At 41.2% G+C, this 19,999-nt stretch overlaps 1 protein-coding gene across 1 annotated transcript in view; it reads right to left on the bottom strand.

The window, feature by feature from the left end:
- PDK1 (pyruvate dehydrogenase kinase 1) overlaps positions 1–15,189 on the bottom strand; it is a 29,467-nt gene extending 14,278 nt beyond the window's left edge. Inside the window, exons 1-8 of the mRNA XM_021702736.1 lie at positions 14,855–15,189; positions 12,906–13,047; positions 10,074–10,145; positions 7,956–8,140; positions 7,531–7,620; positions 6,247–6,324; positions 4,651–4,727; positions 2,750–2,848 (exon numbers count right to left, since the gene is read on the bottom strand). Coding sequence (XP_021558411.1) covers positions 2,750–2,848; positions 4,651–4,727; positions 6,247–6,324; positions 7,531–7,620; positions 7,956–8,140; positions 10,074–10,145; positions 12,906–13,047; positions 14,855–15,056 — 945 coding nt within the window. The 5' untranslated portion in view covers positions 15,057–15,189. The remainder of the gene's footprint in view (positions 1–2,749; positions 2,849–4,650; positions 4,728–6,246; positions 6,325–7,530; positions 7,621–7,955; positions 8,141–10,073; positions 10,146–12,905; positions 13,048–14,854) is intronic.
- Between the last annotated feature and the right edge of the window lie 4,810 nt (positions 15,190–19,999).

Below are 19,999 nucleotides of genomic sequence, written 5' to 3'. Positions count from 1 at the left end.
AGCTCAGGTCATGATCTCAGGGACATGAGATCAAGCCCTGCATCAGGCTCCGCTCAGCGAGCGGAGTCCGCTTGAGTTTCTCTCCTTCTCCCTCTACCTCTCCTCCCCACCTGCACACTCCTCCCTCTCTCTAAAATAAATCTTAAGAAAAAAAAAAGAAACAGAAAATCTGAACAGACTGATACTAAATGAAGGGACTGAACTAGTTATCAAAATCTTACAACACAAACTCAGGCCAGATGGCTTCACTGGTAGATTCTACCAAGCATTTAAAGAAGAATAAAACTGGGGTGCCTGGGTGGCTCAGCTGGTTAAGCATCTGCCTTTGGTTCAGGTCACGATCTCAGGGTCCTGGGATCAAACCCGGCATCAGGCTCCCTGCTCAGCAGGAAGTTGGCTTCTCCCTCTCCCTCTGCTCCTGCCCCTGCTCATGTGCTCTCTCTCCCTCTCACGCGCTCTCTCTCTCTCTCTCTCTCTCTCTCACACTCACACACACACACACGCACTGTCTCTTTCCTTTCAAATAAATAAATAAAAATCTTAAAAAAAAAAAGTGAAAAGATAAGCCACAGAATAGAACATTTTCAAATCATATATCTTATCAGGAACTAGTATCTATAATAAAAAATATATATAGAAAGATAACTCTAAACACTGCAACAATTAAAAGACAATCCACCTAAAAACTGAGCAAAGGATCTTAACTGACATTTCTTCAGAGATAGACAAATGACCAATTAGCACATGAAAAGATGCTCACCATTATCTCTCACACAAATCAAAACCAGTGAGATATCACTCATACCCATTAGAATAGCTATAATCAAAAAGACTGATTCTAACAAATGTTAACAATGATGTGGAAAAATTGGAACTTTCATACAGTGCTGGCGGGAATGTAAAATGGTAAGGTCACTTTGGAAAATAGTTCGGCAGTTCCTCAAAACCTAAACAGTTACCTGTAAGCAGTTCAACTCCTATGTGTATACATAAGACAAATGAAAACCTATGTTCACACAAAGACTTCTACATGAATGGCAGCATTATGGAAAAATGGAAAAAACCCAGATGTTCATCAACTTGATGAATGGATAAACAAAATGTGTCATACCCATACTACAGAGTATCATTCAACCACAAAAGGAAGTACTGATACCTGCTATAACATTACATTAAGTGGCAGAAGTCAGTCACAAAAGACCACATGTTATAGAATTTCATTTTTATGAAATGTCTAAAATAGGAAAATCCATACACAGATTAGCGGTTGCCAAGGACTGGGGAGAAGGAGAAATTAGGGAGTGACTACTAATGGGTATGGAGGTTTTTTGGAGAGTGATGAAAATGTTCTGAAATTAGACAATAGCATGGTAGCACAACCTTGTGAATATTCTTAAAAACACTGAATTCTACACTTTTTTCTTGTTTTTTTTCAAAATTTTATTTGAATTCTAGTTAGTGAACATACAGTGCAATATTGGTTTCAGGAGCAGAATTCAGTGGTTCATCACTTACATACAGTAGTACCCAGTGCTCATCATAACAAGTGCCCTCCTTAATACTCACCCCCATCTAGCCCACCCCCCACCCACCTCCCTCCATTAACCCTCAGTTTGTTCTCTATCCTTAAGAGTCTGTTATAGTTTGTTTCCCTCTCTCTCACCCCGCCACCCACATATGTTCATCTGTTTTGTTTCTTAAATTCCACATATGAGTGAAATCATATGGTATTTGTCTTTCTCTGACTTATTTCGCTTAACATAATCTGCTCTAGCTCCATCCATGTCGTTGCAAATGGCAAGATTTCATTCCTTTTTGATGGCTGAGTAATTGAATTATATGCTTTTAAAATAAGGAACAGTAGATGGTCTTCAAATTCTGCAAGATGATTATTTTCAGTCTATAATTTTATGTATGAAAATAGCAGTTGAGGCTGGGTTGGGGAGGGGAGGTGCTCTAACAGACTAACTCCTCACCTACCTTAACAGAAAGCTAATATTTGCTGTTGAAAACTGTTATATTTCAGAAGTAGTGATATCAGAATCCTACTTAAAAATATACCAATAAATCCCAGAAAAAATAACTAAAAGACTGAGTAGTGACCTACAAATGGCCAGGAACTAATGTATTTGATTTTTTATACTCTTTGCATTTATTACTCTAAAACAAAATTTAAAATTATTATTTAAAAAAGAGAATCATCACACTCTAAGAAAGTGGACTCTCTGAACAATGCAGTGGAAAAAGCCTGGGGTCAGAGAGGCTGATTTCATGTTCTGTGGCATTTATTTGCTGTGTAATTATGAGCTACTCACTGTGTCTTAGTTTCCTCATCTGTAAAATCAACAATAAGATTACCTGTGCTCCTAAGGAAGGAGCTTTTATGAGAAGCAAATGAAACAACATAAAAGTAGATTGAAAAACACTGCTTAAAAATGAAACATTATATACTATCTACATAACACTGTAAACACTCAAATATTTTAGCTTTTACTTATCCAAGTGGATATTCATGATTACTGCTAAACTGTCTGTCTTCAGGATTTACTTTTACTTGAATCATCTGGATTATGGACCAGAATAGAAACAGACTCAGGGAATAATTTCCAGAATCTCCCAGATAAATGAAGCAATGTGCTGATGAGCTATGAGAGATAGGATTTCTTTCTCCCAAGAATAAGTTATGTCTTCAGGAAATTATGTACATGCCTGCACATCAATTAAAACAAACAAGCCAGAAAGCATTTACCTTCACAGTCAAATCCTCATTACCCAGTGTGATGTGGACTTGAATAGGGGGGTAAACACCTTTGTCAGCATGGTGTTCCATCGTTGCTCTCATTGCGTTCTGAAATACATTAGGGTTCCATTCAAAATACAACATTAAAAAAAGAGAAACTAATTATAATTTTCAAATATATATGCATGACTTGAAATTTAAAAATTTTTAATTTGCTGGAAATATGCCAAAATAACACAATTCTTATAATTATAAAGAATTTTAAAAATTATTGTCCATTTTGGAGGACTTGTGAGATACTTTGATTTAAAGATTTCAATTAAATTCTGCTCATTTTCCAAAACCAGGCATTTCAACACTTTGACTAGTTTACATTGAAGCCAAAAATCCTATCCAAATACTTTTATAATCTAGTAGATAACAAGCAAATCTTATTTTTGAAAAGAGTTTTGTCTCTATTTTAAGAATCCTTTTAATTGCCATAAATTACTTTGAAGGAAAAAAAAATTTCATATAGCACTCATTGCAATGGTCTTATTATGATGTAGAAACTAAGCTAATTCACCACTAGTTTGAAACTAAGGATATTTACACTGTAAAACTGTTTTGATCAATTCCTAAAGGATACATGGTACACAATGCCTACATGGTATAAACACTAAGAGATACCATGATATGTAGCACTGGAGTAGAAACTGATAAAACTAGGTACAGTTAAAAAGGCAAAAGATGGGACTGAATTTGGAAATAAGAGTGTGTGGCCCTGCACACTCATCAGGGTTGGGTATCCCTGAGAAAAAGATGCTATCGTCTCTACCAAAGGCTATTAATAAAATTAGGTTTCAGATGAAAGCCATTATTAATGACACTATGTAAAATCTATTATAGAATACAGTCATATTTCTTTTATTAAGCATCATGGGGAATAAGATCTTTAGTAACTGAAACTTCAAGGAAAAAATTAATTTTAATACTTTAAGCGCCAATCGCTTATTTATTTAACCACTTTGATAGAAAGATTTTTGTATGCTGTCCTAGGAATAGAAGAGCATTCTTGAACTCTTGCTGTTCTAAGAATTCAGTCAGATTTTCTGTGTTTCAGTGTTTTTTTCTTTTTCATGATCCGACTGAAAGCCACCTCTGCTCTCTACTAGTTGGCTGCTGGCTGAAGACATGGTAACTAAAGGAAGAGACTGATTATATAGGCTTGATTTAGAGTAGTCATTTTCAGCCACAAGGACCTGTACCAGTCCTTACACTCGCTTTTCTGTCTATCAGCAAGTGTCATTGGTGTGTTATTGGGGGAAAAAAGTACTCTTAACATTTCTAGCATAATTTTATTTAGTTTTTGAAATTTGTTGTAAAGAGCAAATATAATAGCAAAAGCCCTGTAAGTCAATATAAATGACTTTCTCAAAAAACTCCACAAACATATAATAGTGGGACTCTGGTCTTCTAAGGGTGGAAAATTGAGACTCATTCTTCTAAATATTCTGTTTTGAAAAATAGAACTTTACTGAGCACTTACACTGAGCTGCCATTGTACTGGACACTTAGTCTGCTACTCCCAATCTTCATAATAACCTGGATAGTATTATCCTCATTTAACAGAAGAGGAAACATAGGCTCAAAAAGGCTGACCAATTTGCCCAACGTCACACAGAGATTAAGTGGCAGAACTGGAATTCAGACCCAATTCTTCCTGACTTCCAAGTATGAGCTTACCACTACACTGAAGTGCCCATCAGTGTGGACAAAAGGCTGATCTCCAGCAACGTGACATGACACCGAGCATGAAATGACATCTTTAAATGAAACGGAGGAAAACCTGGTAGAGTACTTAACTTTCAGAGCAGATCCCTAACCTCAGGAAAGGACTGATAAAGGTTATGTAATACTATTTTACAAACCTTGAAAAGTTCAAACACCATGTGATAGAGATGGGATGGTACATAAACCACTTGTATTGGCTGTCCTGGTGATTTTGCTACAGAGCAGAAGAGAAAAATATAAAAGTACAGAGAGATGTGCTTAAAGCATTTTTAAGAATATATTGTGTAGTGATGAGAAGAAAACATTGACTATGGAGGGTGGTATTATTTGGGGGGGAGAACTGTCACCCCAGTTCTTCACTGTATTAGTGTTTGACCCCACATTCACATAGATTTATAACTGATGGCGACAACATGAGTTTTCAGTCCTTCTTGTGACCCTGTGTAACCATCTAGCCAATCCAGCTTCCCATTTTCTCTATGATGGTGAGTCTTTTAAAAGGACTCTCAGTCTTAAGGTCAGAATTTTACTTTCCAAAACAAAAGTGTTAAGTCTGTAAGTTCCATGGTCCAACTCACGTAAACATACTATTTTTTTAAAGCCATTTTTTTAAATGTTTCATCCATGTGCAATGTTTTCTGTTTTATTTCAGGCATTTCTATGGATACAGATCTGAATTAAATTAAACTAGCATCAATTTATCAAGGAATATGAATTCTACATTCAAACATTTTATTAAATTTAGAAACCCAGTTGGGGATGCAGTGGCAGGGGCAGGGGGCGGGCAGGTAGTATGTAAAACAACTTTTGGTAGCGCAAAGGAGTAAGACTCACCATACCTTAGAATTCTAATTCATCCAATAAATTGGACTCTCCTCTGAATAAACTGCCCCGTGGAAACATGGATGGGACACCTGGAAACTGCTCAAGTTCAGGTTCCTAAACTATCATTTGTGCATTGTGATTCTTTACTGAATGGTATTGTTATGAAACAAAAGAGTTAATATGGCTTTAGAAAAACACCAAGCAATTCTATTTTCAATTGAAGAACTTCTTCCATTGCTCTCCCACTATAAGGTCCAGAATACAGCTTAGGAAAAGCCTACTTAATTTTATTCTTCTTAAAGGGACATCTTAACTTAGTAACTGTTTTTCCCTCTACGAACTACCCCACCCCCACAGAAACACAGTGACACTCATCAACCTCCTTCCAAGACATCTGATTTTTTTTTGTCCAAAAGGCACTAGTCCGGGTGAAAAGACCATCAGAGATAAACAGATTCTCAAACAGATGAGCATTTTTCTTTCCTCTTTACACCTCCAGTCTTTTTACTTCCTCAACAATAAAAAAATGATTCACTACTCAGGAAGCAGAATTCTTAAAGGGTGAATTCTACATTATTGAAGTGCATACAACAGTCAAATGTAATTTTCTTGGCATCATTTTTTTTCTATAACTAACCAAAAACAGAAACAAAAATAAGGAAAGAATCAACATTATCAGTTAAATATAAACAAAATAGGGAAGAAGCCAAAATGCTTTTCAGACAGAATCCAACTAAATTACACACACACACACACTCTTAACAATACTACTGTCCCTCAGCTTTCATATTCAGTAAAGAAGTTGATGAAAAGCCCTTTTATATTAAGACATATTTAAATTCTTCTTATCATTCCTTCTTAGATAATCACAACACTAATCATTGAGGAAAAGACACCATCAGGCTTACCATTTAGTTCTTCAAGTTCTAGTTCAGGAGAGTTAATATAATACAAATCACACAGACGCCTAGCATTTTCATAGCCATCTAGTGTGAATCAAAACAAAAAAAAGCATTAAAATAAATTTACTTCTATACCATGCATTAAGGTGGCAACAGTACTGATACATGAAAATTTAAAACTGTCTATAGAAGAAAACATACTTTAATTATCTTTGTTTAGGGAAGGTCTTCTTAAGTATGACATGACAAAACCTAATAACCATAAAGGAAAAATGACAGATATGATTAAAAGAAAATAAAAACATCCAAATAGAAAAAGATACCATAAACAAAGTAAAAACAGCAAGGTGAAGAAACTATTTACAATACACGTAACAAACATGTAGAGTTGGTGAAAATTTAGGATACAGACACTCTCATTCATTATTTGATACTTTTTTGGAGGTATGAAAATTTTAAATGCATTTTAAATGTCTTAAATTTTAGGAATCTTGCTTTCTAAAATACTAGCAAAGTCAGCACTATCTAAAGATGTTCACTGCAGTATTGTTGGTAATAAAAAAAAAATGAAAACCTAAATATGTAGCAACAAAAGGATGGATTAATACATTGTAATAAACCCATTAAGCCATTCAAAAACCTGAGGTATGTCCGTATGTACTGAACGTGGAATGATGGCTATAAACTTGTAGAAAAATATATATACAGCACCCCATTTTCCAAAAACAATGTAAGAATAACAATTACATATGTATGAGTATATGTGGTATAACAGAAAAAAGTGTGGAAAGATGCAAACCAAACTATTATGAATTACGGCTCCTAGTAAAGGTTATTATATACTTTTTGAAGTAAAACACTCTCATAGTATCACCATACTTTGCCTAAGAAAGCATTGTATCAACAAAATATTCATCCTATATATAATGTACAATTAACATAAAATTATTTTCAAATCCACACATTTGCTCCTAACATTTTATCTCAAGATACAAATAACTGTTTGTTTGTTTGTTTTTAAAGATTTTATTTATTTATTTGAGAGAGAGAGAATGAGAGACAGAGAGCAGGAGAGGGAGGAGGGTCAGAGGGAGAAGCAGACTCCCTGCTGAGCAGGGAGCCCGATGCGGGACTCGATCCTGGGACTCCAGGATCATGACCTGAGCCGAAGGCAGTCGCTTAACCAACTGAGCCACCCAGGCGCCCCAAATAACTGTTTTAATAGCAAGAAATAACACTGAACATTTTGATTTTTGCATCCTTCCTGAAAGGAGAAATATAAATATTTACCTTTAATAACTTCAACTACATTGCAGTTTGGATTTATGCTTCCAATGTGTTTTCGATGAGCTGGGCTTCCTTTTCCACCAAACAATAAAGCTATCAAAAAAATCAAAATAAAAAAACAAACAAAATAAGCTAAACTCTCTAATGCCCTTTTCCAGATTTGAAGACTGTTTCTCTAAATGGTACCAAACAGTAAATAGATATTTTACATTCAATACATAGTATTTTACATTCAATAAAATACATTCAATACATTCAATAAAATAAAAATTTCACATTCAATAAAAATACCTCCTTTGCATGCAATTTACTTAATATGCAAAAAAGTAAAATTAAATGTTTACTAAAGGGAAGTTTTCTAAATAAATTTAAAACATACCAACATATTCATTTTATTTTGCTTCTTCTCTTGACTTCTGGATACTTACAGTGCTGATTGAGTAACATTCTAATTGAAATGCGACTCATGTAGAAACGATCCAAAAAGTACTGAACATTCTGGCTGGTGACAGGATCTACCCCGAAGCTCTCCTTGTATTCAATCACACCCTGGGCCATCGTGGGAATAACATCATTGTGTCGGTTCCTGATCCGAATCACAGTATCTGTAAAGCTAAACAAGCCTGACTTGTCAAAACAGCCAAATGTTTTGACAAGTGAATTTAATACTAAAATCCAAGTTTCACTAACCTATACTAGGCAAGAAATCCCCAATTCAGTAAAAAGATCATTGATGTATGTTTTCTTATGCTTATTTAAATAAATTTCAGCTCATAAATATATGGAATCTATGACAGGACAAAAACCTCCAAAATAAAACTTTTAAAACTTATTTTCTTGGAACTCCTAAGAGTAAGGCTGCCACAAAAGACTATCCTAAAAATGGCAAGGGTTTTCTTTAACCATTATCAATTCAGATCATCTAAGCACTCCCAATGAGGACAGTATTCCAGGGACGTTCAGCATTAAGAGAAGACAGAGTGCTTACTTCTAGGGAACACATGCTCTGTAAGGAATAAGGATGAATAAGCCAATAAAGCCTGCCTGTTTGGGAACTATTCCCTATGGTTCCAAGAGAGAAAGAACCACTAAGAACAGAAAAGTAAAAGAAATTCTAATTTCATTGATCCTATTAAGTTTAAAAATGGGAGAGGAAAAGTCGACTGTTGTGTTAAAAGAAAAATTTTCAAGTCATCCAGCCTTCCCACTTCTGTCATTTAGAAGACATTATTGCATGGTTAATTTAAAGACCTAAATAAAAGAGAAAAGAAATCTTAATTATGAAATAACAAAATCCATCTTGTAACATACCTATCTGAATTTACACTTCTGAATGAGTGCTTTCCCATTCAAAGTCATCATCTTGAGTACTATTAACTTATTCCAATGATGCTCTCACGGCTCAAAATATTTTTGGAATTCCTAGTTTGTAATCTGCTTCAAAACCAAACTAATAATCCCAAATACAAACAACAAAACTCCTCAAAAACAACAAACAACTCATCATTTCTAGTCCACCCCTTTATTTCACTTCTCTCTTTTGAAAACCCCAAAGAGGAGTATTCTGCTTGATTGCTCTCATTTTTTAGATTCAGCTCTGACTAACCATCTTCAGAAGGTTCTGTAGCATAACATTTATTTTTAAGAGGGCTTGGGTTCAAATCCTGATCCTACCACTGGTTGGCTATTTGATTTTAATGCTACCTTAAGTTTCTTTGTGCACAGACAGCATTAACTCAATAGCATTGTTTTAAAGATTAAATACACAGTGTGCTTCATACCTAGGCAGAGAGTAAATCCTTGATGTTATTTTCAGACCAATACATGTTTAAAAAGTGAAATGTTGCCATCATCTTTAAAGACCGTAAAAAAAAAAAAAATGTGTAATAAACTCTGAGGACAACAAAAGAAGTGGTCTTTAAGTTCTGAGCAACATTCATTGGAATAAGCAGATAATTGCCTGAGAGGACTACCCAGGTTTATCAATTCGGGTATGCTGGTTATTAAATTGGTTGTATTACTTCCATTATCTTACAGGCCAGAGGTCATAAAGTGAGACCCATAGACACGTTTTTATAGGCCTTCAGTATTTAAAAATTTTTTTTAATTAGTTGCAATCTTCAAAACTGGGAGGTTTTACATTAAAAATCTAAACTTACTGCTTTTCTTTAAACCCCCCCCACACAAATCAGACAATCTGGATAGTGTTTCTGCATTGGCAATGATTGGAGGGAGCTGAAGGTGGCACGCTGGAGCTGAAGGTGACTCTTCCCTAAGTGAAGAGTCCTCACCAGTCCCCTATCATCCGAATGGCACCAAGGCCACATCTAGATTTCCACTGATCATCACACTTGAATTGTGTCTTTTCTTATATTTACTGATGTACAGTATTTGCCGTACCTGTATGAGCTGCTATAGACACATATACTATCATATGTTCTGGAGTGGAGAGAAACTAAAGTTAATTTCCCTAAAGTGATCCAACAGCAGGTTTAAGCTCAATACATTTATATTTTTTATATGACATTTAAAAATTGTGCACTTACTCATAAATAGTTTTAGCATCTTCAGCACTTTTGTCTTTAAATTCAAGAAGTTCCTGAAGACTCTGGATATACCTAAAATGCAAATCAGTGGGGTAAATTTGTTCTTTTACAATTTGGAAGTTCAATATTGTGAAAATACTAAAAAGGTATTTTTAATTTTAACATCTTTTAACTTTTAATTTAGAATAGTGCTACAAATTATGGTTGAAGTAGGATTTTTAGACCCATTCACATTTAAGCAAAGTGCCTGGCACAAAGTAGTAGAAGGTGCATTTTCTCCTAAAAACATAGGTTAAATTTGATTTAAGGATTTCAAGATTTCGGGTGCCTGGGTGGCTCAGTTGGTTAAGCGGCTGCCTTCGGCTCAGGTCATGATCTCAGGGTCCTGGGATAGAACCAACCCCGCCCAGTTTGCTTCTCCCTCTCCTCTGCCCCTTCCCATGCTTGTGCACATGCTGGTGCAGCATGAACACGCTCTCTCTCTCTCAAATTAATAAATAAAATCTTTTAAAATAATAATTTTAAGATTTCCTACTTCTTTTTTTTTTTTTTTTTAAGTTCTATACTCTAAGATAGCTTTTCAGTTTCTTAAATTTACCACTATACAGTATAAATGCTGATTGTCATGAGAACTGAGTCTGTTACCATGAACTATGTGATCTGGGACGATGACTTAGCTTGTCTTAGTCTCAGTAAAATGTGGAGGCCCGCCTATATCAGTCTATGAGTCTAACTTAAAACCTGAGCTTTAAAACCTTATATGCCGTATATATAGGCCTGAGTGTTTAAAAAAAATTTTATTAGTTGCAATCTTTCAAAATTGGGAGATTTTACATTAAAAATCTAGACTTGTGGCTTTTCTTTAAATAAATACACAAAAATCAGATGATCTGGATAGTGTTTCTGCACTGGCAATGATCAGCTGGAGCTGAGGGTGGTTATCCTTTAGAAGCATGCACTCTCCAGGTTAATAGCTTATGTCCAGTCAACAAGTATTTGTTAAAAGCCTATAATTTACCACATAGTTCTTTTAAACAGAGCTGAACAAAAACAAAAGTCATGAAAATGTAGGTTTTTAATTTACCTAACAATTCAAGGTGGCAAATCACCTGTTAAAGACGGAACAAAATGAGGAAAGCCAAATGACTTTGTCAAGGTCATGCTGCCAAGCACCATGGCAGGATAGGGCCAGAGGTGAAAACACTTCACTACTATTGAATGACCTTCCATAATACAGGGTCTGCTTTGGCTGCTCTGTTGGAACTTTATCTACAACTGTCTTTAGTAGGCATCCAGGGGCAATGAAAGTGTAAAAATCTGTAAATCCATATGTTGGTTTGGAAAGCTGTTCTTGACAAGCAATGTGCCTCTCTGCAGTACAAAGCATTCCAAAGTCAAGTGATTCTGATATTTGCTTTAACCCTTACTTTTCACCGGCAAGAAAAACTATGCTCTTTATTCAAGAGAGATTTGAGCACCTACAACATTTTAGGCACAGATCAGATTTCAAAATGCAGCAGATTCTATTTTTAATGAAGAATTTTAAAAACAGGAATAAGCTTCCATAGAAAATTGTATGTTCTCATTTATAGTCCATCATAGTTCCTAAACAAATGCCTCTTCTTTAAACCACATTTATAATTGTCCCGTATTTGAACTAGATAGCATCTCATTATCACATATTATAGCAATCATACACTTCTTTCGCTTTTTTTAAAATTGAAGTTCTATCAGTTTCTCCTACAAACTATGATACCTACAAAAAAAAGCTAAGATCTCCATGAATCATAACTGGGAAAAATCTTGCAGCTAATTTTTTTTCTATTTAAGACTGAACTCTGGTAGACTCTTTTGTTTGAAATGTATAGTGCTTAAAAGAATAATACTTGTAAGTTAATAACATTAACAAGAAAGGCTGTGTTTAAGTGGCCACATATGCATGCACCTCCACTGTCATATTTCGGAAGAGATTATAGTTTCTTATATGATTCCACTAATTTCTAATTATTTTTAAATGGTAGAAAAAAGGGTGCCTGGATGGCTCAGTTGGTTAAGCAACTGCCTTTGGCTCGGGTCATGATCCCAGGGTCCTGGGATGGAGCCCGCATCAGGCTCCCTGCTGGGTGGGAAGCCTGCTTCTCCCTCTCCCACTCCCCCTGCTTGTGTTCCCTCTCTCGCTGTCTGTCTGCCTCTCTCTCTTTCTCTCTGTCAATTAAATAAATAAAATCTTTTTTAAAAAAATAAAATAAATGGTAGAAAAAAGATTTTAACTTTTGTGTTTGATAAAGATATACTTCAATAAAATAAATCCAGTTTACTAAAAAAATATATGCACCCTTTAATACATTTTATCATTCTGACTATAGCATGGTATAGTAGAAAGAAACAAATCTGGGCTTGAATCCCAGCTCCACTATGAGTGGTACTGCCTTTGGCAAAAGACCTGTAGGTGCCTCAGTTTCCTAATCTGTAAAATGGAGATAATAATGCCTAATGGGCAGAGTTGTTGAAGGGATTAAAGGTAATATACATAAACCCCTAGCCATCAACACATGATAGATATTTTTTATTATAATATAACATCCTGCAGATTCAATAACAGAAATCATAAAGTTAGTGTGTGTATTTCTGTGTAGTTCTGATTTTTTTTTTCCCCCCCAAAGTCAAGGACTGGTAGAGTCCAGGATTCAGGGGACAAGCCTAGACATACCCATAAAAAGAGGAGGAATGCTCTGAAACCACTGAAGAGTTAAAAAAAAAAAAGTATTTGCTTTCACCTTAAGTCAAGCCTACAAGTCCACTGAAACTGCAAACACAAGATGGGAATCTTACCAGCTTTGTACCAATTGAACTGATGGAGTCCTGAGAAGATTATCTGGAAGAAGACTTATTTCTTTCATTATATTTGCCAATCTAACAGGCAGCTCTTGCCGCAGAAACATAAATGAGGTCTTTTCACAAGCATTCATAGATCCTAAAACCAAATAGGGTGGGAACAGCAATAAGTAGAGGCCATAAGGCAGTAGAAGCCAAGTGGCAGGGAGAAACACAGAGGGAGTTATTGGGCAATGACAGAGCGGTAGCATCACCATAATGACAGGGAAAGAAAGAGGTGGCAAAGGACAAGATAACCCACTCAGTTGGGTTGTGAGGCATCCTAAATGACCTGCTAATTCCTGACATTCCAATTGCTTTGTAGAGTGATGAAGATACTTTCCTGTCTCCATCATCCGTACGGGATCATCTCAGAACCAAGGCAACCTGAGCAAGTCTGAGCAAGGTGTGGAGTCCAATGAACAGTAGGATGGCCAAAGCCTATCCTATGTAACCAGTTGCTATTATTTAGAAAATCCGCTTCCTAACTCCAGGTTTGTAAGAAATGAATACCTAAGATAAACAGAGTAGTGGTATATGCATGAGAACCATGATAAACAAGACTCAGTGTAGAGGAGGGCTTTCAGGTAACAGAAAGCAAAAAATACCAATGCCTGTTCAGCAACCATCTTCAAGCTTTGAACCCCTGCACCCCCACCTCCCCGGTTTTTCAATTGTCTGATTCCTGGAAAGCAGCCTGCTCTTCTTCCACTCCTATCAAGATGCTAGGCAGAACATTTGTAGAATGGCCTTTGGCAAGCAGTTCCATTTAAAGTTAAACTAAAAAGTCATGTTATTTCAGCAGTGCGTTTTAAACTCACGAATTTAATCTTGCTGCTTTAGCAAGAGGCAACCTTAGCAATAACTAGATTGTCCACAGCAGGAATGGCCGAATTAAAGGAAAGCATTTTCTTGAGAAAGTTTAATAGGATACTGTGAACAAGACCAAATTCACCCCTTAATCACACTACAGTCATTTTAAGGTACAAACAAAAACGAGGGCTGTGTGCCAAAAAAATTTTGCCACTGTACACCACAATTTTAAGATAAAGCTTCCGGCTATGCTGATATCTTTCGAGCCCACTAATGATCCATTACTGACTTAACAGTCAGTACAATGCAGAAGATAATTTTTTCTACTGAAATTATACGACTATATTAGTTTTCCCTTTCCCCCTCAACACCCCCATATGAGAAGTCAAAAAGTCTAACTTTTCAATTTCTCTGCAATCTGTTGCATCCTTTCTAGAGAAAACCAGGAAGCGTCCACCAGAGGAAGAGGAAAGTGGATAGGGTGCAATCTGGTAATCCCCACAGCACTTGTGTTCACGCACTTCACATGTGCTCAAGACTATGCTGATGATGAAATGAATGTGCTGTTGGTGGAAACACTATTAGGCAAGCGGCAAGGAAAACATTCCATGAAAACACTCGGGCCAGTTATAACCTGCTTCTCCTATCATCATGTCAACTTTATGCAATCATCATATACAAACTGAGCATTTATCATCACTCTGAAGAATCGGAACACGACTCCCGGAGGTGTGCACACACTTGCCTCTAGCCGGAGCTCGGCTCTTCGGAAGGGACCTGGCAGAGAGCACGGTTCTGCACACGTGCGCTGAAAGGCGGGAGGTCATTCCGCCCGCGGCCCTCCCTGTTTGTTTTTCAACAACACACAGTGAAAAGGCACACGCCCCCAGGCCGCCTGCGCCAGCACCTGAGCTAGAGGATCTGCCCGCAAGGGAGGAAGGAAGCACCTAAAGCGCTGGGGGAGGAGACGTTAAGGAGGAGGGGTGCGCCGGCGGTGAGAGGGGGCCAGCGCGGGCCGGGCCCGGCCCGGGTCAGGGGCCGCATTTCCCCGCGCAGGGCCGCGCACAAAGGCCCGAGGCCCGGGCCGCACTCACCGAAGTCCAGGAACTGCTTCATGGAAAGCGGGGACGGCGAGAAGCGCGCGTAGAAGTCCACCTGGCCCGGAACGCCGCTCTCGGGCGCCGGCCTGGAGCCCGAGTCGGAGGTGAGGCTGCGGCTGCCGCCGGGGCTAGCCGCGCGCAGCCCAGAGCCCGGGCCGGCCGAGGCGGCTCCGCGCAGCAGCCGCGCCAGCCTCATGCCGAGCCCCGCCGGAGGAGCCGGAGCCGCGGCCGCTCGCCGCTCCGCGCCTCGGCCGGGCGGTACGTGAGGGACGTGGCGACCCTCAGGGGCGGGGAGCGGCTGTCACCGCCACGGCCACCGCCCCCCTCGCCGGAGCCCGGCCCCCTGCGCCGCTGGGCGGGACCCAGAGAGGGAGGAGGGGAGAGAGGCGGGAGCGTGCGCGGGGTCCGCCCCTGTGCCAAAGCCCAGCCTCCCGCGCGCCGGGGCGGGGCGGGAGAGCGAGGGGGCGGGTAGTGTTCGCGCAGGTCTGCGGGCGGAAAACCGCGGGAGCCGGGGCTGGCCGGGTGTCCGCAGTCCCGGGCCCGCGTCGCGGCGCAGCCGCGGAGTCCGCAGGTTGTGGCGGCGCCAGGGCTGCTAAGCCGTGCTCGCCCTGTGGTGCGCCCCCTTCCCACGCTCTTTCAGAGCGAACCACACCTTCCTGCTTTCTGTGCCTCCTCCCCAGCCTCAGCCAAAAAGGGTTAAGGACTGGGCCGCGCTCCGCTTCCCACAACGGTGTGCTGCTGCGAGTCCGAGTGCGTTCCAGAAACTCTCCACGGTGATGCAAGCCCCATATTTTACAGGTGAAGAAGCCTAGACCCAGAGACCTTCAAGATCTGACTCTCGCCAAGCAGTGGTACAAAAATGCGAATGAACATGGGGGAGTGTATCCCTAAATATTATCAGCGACTGCAGATCCAGAAGATGATTGGCAGGCAGCCCAACTTGAAGCTTTTTGTGCAGGCCTTCTAGGCATGGTCAGCAACGTACTTAAAGGGTCCCTCCTTTTGACTTCACCGTCTTCTCAGCCTCACAGTTTGGTTGTTCCATCATTTCCTCTTCTCCAATTTCCTCGGCTTATGATGGGGTACCTCTGGATACGGTAAGTTGAAAATGCATTTAATAAACTTATGCAGCATCATAGCTTAACCTAGCCGACCTTAAGCGTGCTCAGAACATTTCCATTAGCCTACAGTTGGGCAAAATCCTCTAACACAAAGCCTATTTTATAATAACACATACTTTATTGAAGTACTCTCCTGAAAGTGAAAAACAGAATGGTTGTACATAGGTTGTTTACCCTGGCAACTGTGGGGCTGAGTTGGAGTCGCCGCTGCTGCTGCAAGCATCACAAAAAAATATTGTACCACATTTCAACTTGCTTGGGAAAAGATCAAAATTCAAGGTATGATTTCCACTGAATGGGTATCGCTTTTGCTCCACTGTAAAGTAGAAAAATCGTAAGTTGAACTATTGAAAATCGGAAACTGTAGTGAATACAAGACTAGACAATTTCTTATTTTGGTTTAATCCCATGGAGCTGCAAAGGCAGCAATTTTGCTGAAAATCACCACTGCTGCCCCTTCTCTCCACTGCTACTTCCTCATATATCCATCCCCAGTGCTTTGGTATGTCTTAGATGCAACAAAATTACTTTTTCATGGGTAGTTTATCAATAAAATATGTATACGTGTATATCTCAGCAGTTACTGGTATAGAATAACAATTCATTTCTTCATGATGGTCAGATCTTGGGTTGTATTGATAAGGAAAATCTGGGTCCTAAGATGGCCGACCGAGCCAGTGAGAGCATCCCAGTCCTTGCCCCGGGGCTCTTCCGGGTTCTTCTCCCTGCTCTGCTTTCTGCGTGCACCAATCCGGGTTCTTCTCCCTGCCCCGCTTCGCGCACGTGCCAAAAGTGCCAAGTATGCGGAAGTAGAAGTGTATAAATTGCCCCCTTTGTTTGTGCTCGGGGCTCAGACGTTTGGAGACCACTCTCCTCTGAGCCCGCCAGCATTAAATAAACCTCCGGTCTTCCAAGATCTCCGGGTGCCGCTTGGTTCTTCCGTCAGGCGAGCCAGTCCAGGTTCCGTAACATTTGGCTCCCTGACCGGGGAAACCCAACCACGCTGGCCCATTGTTGCCACCAGTTTGGGGTCAACGGCGGGGCAGTGATGGAAGGAGGGATTGTAACGGAGAAGGCTCGCCCTGCCTAATTTTTGGCAGTCTCCTGCCCCGGTCGCCTTGGGCCGGCCCCGCTCCGCTGTTACTGCCGGACTGAAGGAGAGTTGGCAGGTGAGGACCTGGTCCCAACGTTGGATTCCGGTAAGGCCTGGGGCCCCAGGACCAGACAGGCCCACCCCCATCGGGGTGGAAGGGGAGCCTGATCACCTCCCAGAGACCTCTTGGAGGTCTCACAGGTAGGGATTCCTAGGGAGGGAATGTAATAACTTCTGGAGTGTGAATGTGTGAGTGAATGTGCAGTCCAGCCCAGCTTGCTCAAGCTGACTGATTCTTTGACTCCACGGGCGGGCACCCTTATGGTCCCCAGAAGCCTACGGAGTCTGAGTGGGCCTGTCTGCGATTCCGTGGTGAGCTGCATACGGTCTATGGCAGCGTCAGAATAGTTTCCGATCGTAAGTCACAACGCTGAGACCGCTACGGCTAAGCCTCACTTAAGCTCCTTTAGGACACAGCCAGACGGGCATCTGATTGGTCTCCTCATCTCAGGAGGCATCCCCCCTCTTTGTCTCTGTGCCACCGCACACGGGGACATCACCATGGGATCAGGGCAGAGTAAACCTACGGTTCTAGAGACCATGATCAAAAGTTTCAAGATCTGACGAAATTGCCTAAGCCCAGTTGTGTGTGAAATGCTTCAGAACACTTGATGGAGACAAAGTAGAGCAACCAAAATTGAGATCATGAGACAGGCCTGGGGTCTGGAATTTGCGCAGATCGGAGGACCTGGGAGTCAAGTCAGCCTTCTCTAACAAGGCAAGATCTCCAGCTGTTTAGGTTCTTTAGCTTCACAGAGCACCTTTCCCTGTCATCTCTGGGTGGTGGGAGGTTGGGGTGAGCATCCCCCAGGGATGGGACAGGTCTCAGGTAGGGAGAGGCAGGGGACACTGGCTCTTCTGGAGAGGACTGGGGCAAGGAAGTCGGGGGAGGAACCCTACTAAAATGAAAACAAAGAAGAGGTCAGATCAAAAGCCAAGCTACTACACTGTTCAAAGGCAGATTCCGGTTGTCTGTCTGGGGTAGGGCTGACATTGGCGGTTTAAACAAGATACCCCAGGCCATACAGATGCTGCTGGTCCACTAGCCACACTCTGAACAGCAAGGCTTAGACATTGTTTCCAAACCTTCTTTATAAGAGTCACCTGGGAGGACCTTGTTAAAAAGGCAACTATTTGGGGGATGGGGAAGCCAGGTGATGGGTATTACAGAGGGCACGTGTTGTGATGAGCACTGGGTATAATACTATCCGGCCTATGCAAACCCACTGAATCAAAATGGGTGGGATGGGGGGAATATCCCAGAAGCTGTGTGTTTAAAAAGCAACCCCCGGCATGGGGGGAATATCCCAGAAGCTGTGTGTTTAAAAAGCAACCCTCGGGGACACCTAAGTGGCTCAGAAAAAAACTGTCAGACTCAGGATACCAAGCCTCATGAAAGAAGGCACAAATCTGCCAACTACAGGTCCAATACCTTGGTTTTCTCCTCACCCAAGGGAAAAGAGAACTAGGGCTAGAGAGGGAAAGGATCATCATCTCCCTGCCACAGCCCCAGACAAAAAGGGGCCTACGAGAATTCCTGGGGGCTGCAGGATTCTGCCACATCTGGATCCCTGGGTTCTCAGCAGTAGCAAGACCCCTTTATGATCTCTTAGGGGGACCAGATCAAGAACCCCCTGCCTGGACTGAAAAGGAAAAAATAGCACTTGGGATACTCACCCAGACTGTTGGACCCTGGCAACTGCTGGTTGCTTACCTGTCAAAGAAGCTGGACTCGGTGGCAGGAGGATGGCCACCATGCCTCAGGGCGCTGGCAGCCACAGTCCTACTCATCAAGGAAGTGGACAAACTTACCCTGGGGCAAGAACTTAACGTCAAGGTCCCTCATGCAGTTGTGTCCCTCATGAACGCACAGGGACACCACTTCCTTTCCAAGTCTCGGCTAGCACAATACCAAGGGCTCCTCTGCGAAAACCCACAGGTCACCCTCGAAACAGTATGGACATTAACCTTTCTCCCCACGGAAGAGGGGGAACCAGACCATGACTGCTCCGAGGTGACTGATGAAGTCCACGTGAGCCGTCCAGATCTGTGGGATCAAGCCATAAAGAATCCAGAGCTCATGCTGTTCAGCAATGGCAGCAGTTACCTACAAGAGGGTGCCCAGAAAGTGGGTTATGCAGTAACCACAACCACTGAAGTCCTAGAAGCTAAGGCATTACCGGCTGGATGGTCAGCTCAACGGGCTGAATTATATGCCTTAGTCAGAGCCCTCACCCTCGGGGAAGGCAAGAGAGTCAACATCTATACTGACTCTTGGTACGCCTTTGCTGCTGTATATATACATGGAGCCAACTACAAGGAAAGGGGCCTCCTAACCGCAGCAGGAAAAGCTATCAAGAACAAGGAGGAGATACTGAGACTCCTCGAAGCCATCTGGCTTCCAAAGGAAGTAGCAATCCTGCACTATAAGGGACACCAGAAAGGAGACAACCCCATAGTGCAGGGAAATCGTCTGGCAGATGAAGCAGCCAAGACTGCAGCCAGTGAGGACATAGAGCCCCTTCCCTCACCATGGTGCTAACACCCCCCAGAAGACATCCCTCCGCCCAGTTACGCTAAAAAGGAAAAGGAATGGGCCATGGCTGAGGGGGCCACCCCGACTGAAAAGGGATGGTGGATGATGCCAGATGGGCGCATCTTTGTTCCAACAGTAACTGGAGGGCATCTGGTCAAGGAACACCACTGACTCACTCATCTGGGAAAAACTGCATTAGAGGCCCTTCTTAAGAAGCACTACTACATCAATCAGCTGCTAGCACTATGCCGAGCAATGAGTGAACGATGCATAACGTGCTAAAAATAATGCTTGGTCTGCACCACGGTCCCCGCCAGGTGTCCAGAGGA

The sequence above is a fragment of the Neomonachus schauinslandi genome, chromosome 3 (assembly GCF_002201575.2).
Source record: "Neomonachus schauinslandi chromosome 3, ASM220157v2, whole genome shotgun sequence".
NCBI classification, from domain to species: Eukaryota; Metazoa; Chordata; class Mammalia; order Carnivora; family Phocidae; genus Neomonachus; species Neomonachus schauinslandi.
Note: the sequence above shows the minus strand (reverse complement) of the source record. Positions and strands in the feature narration are given on the sequence as shown.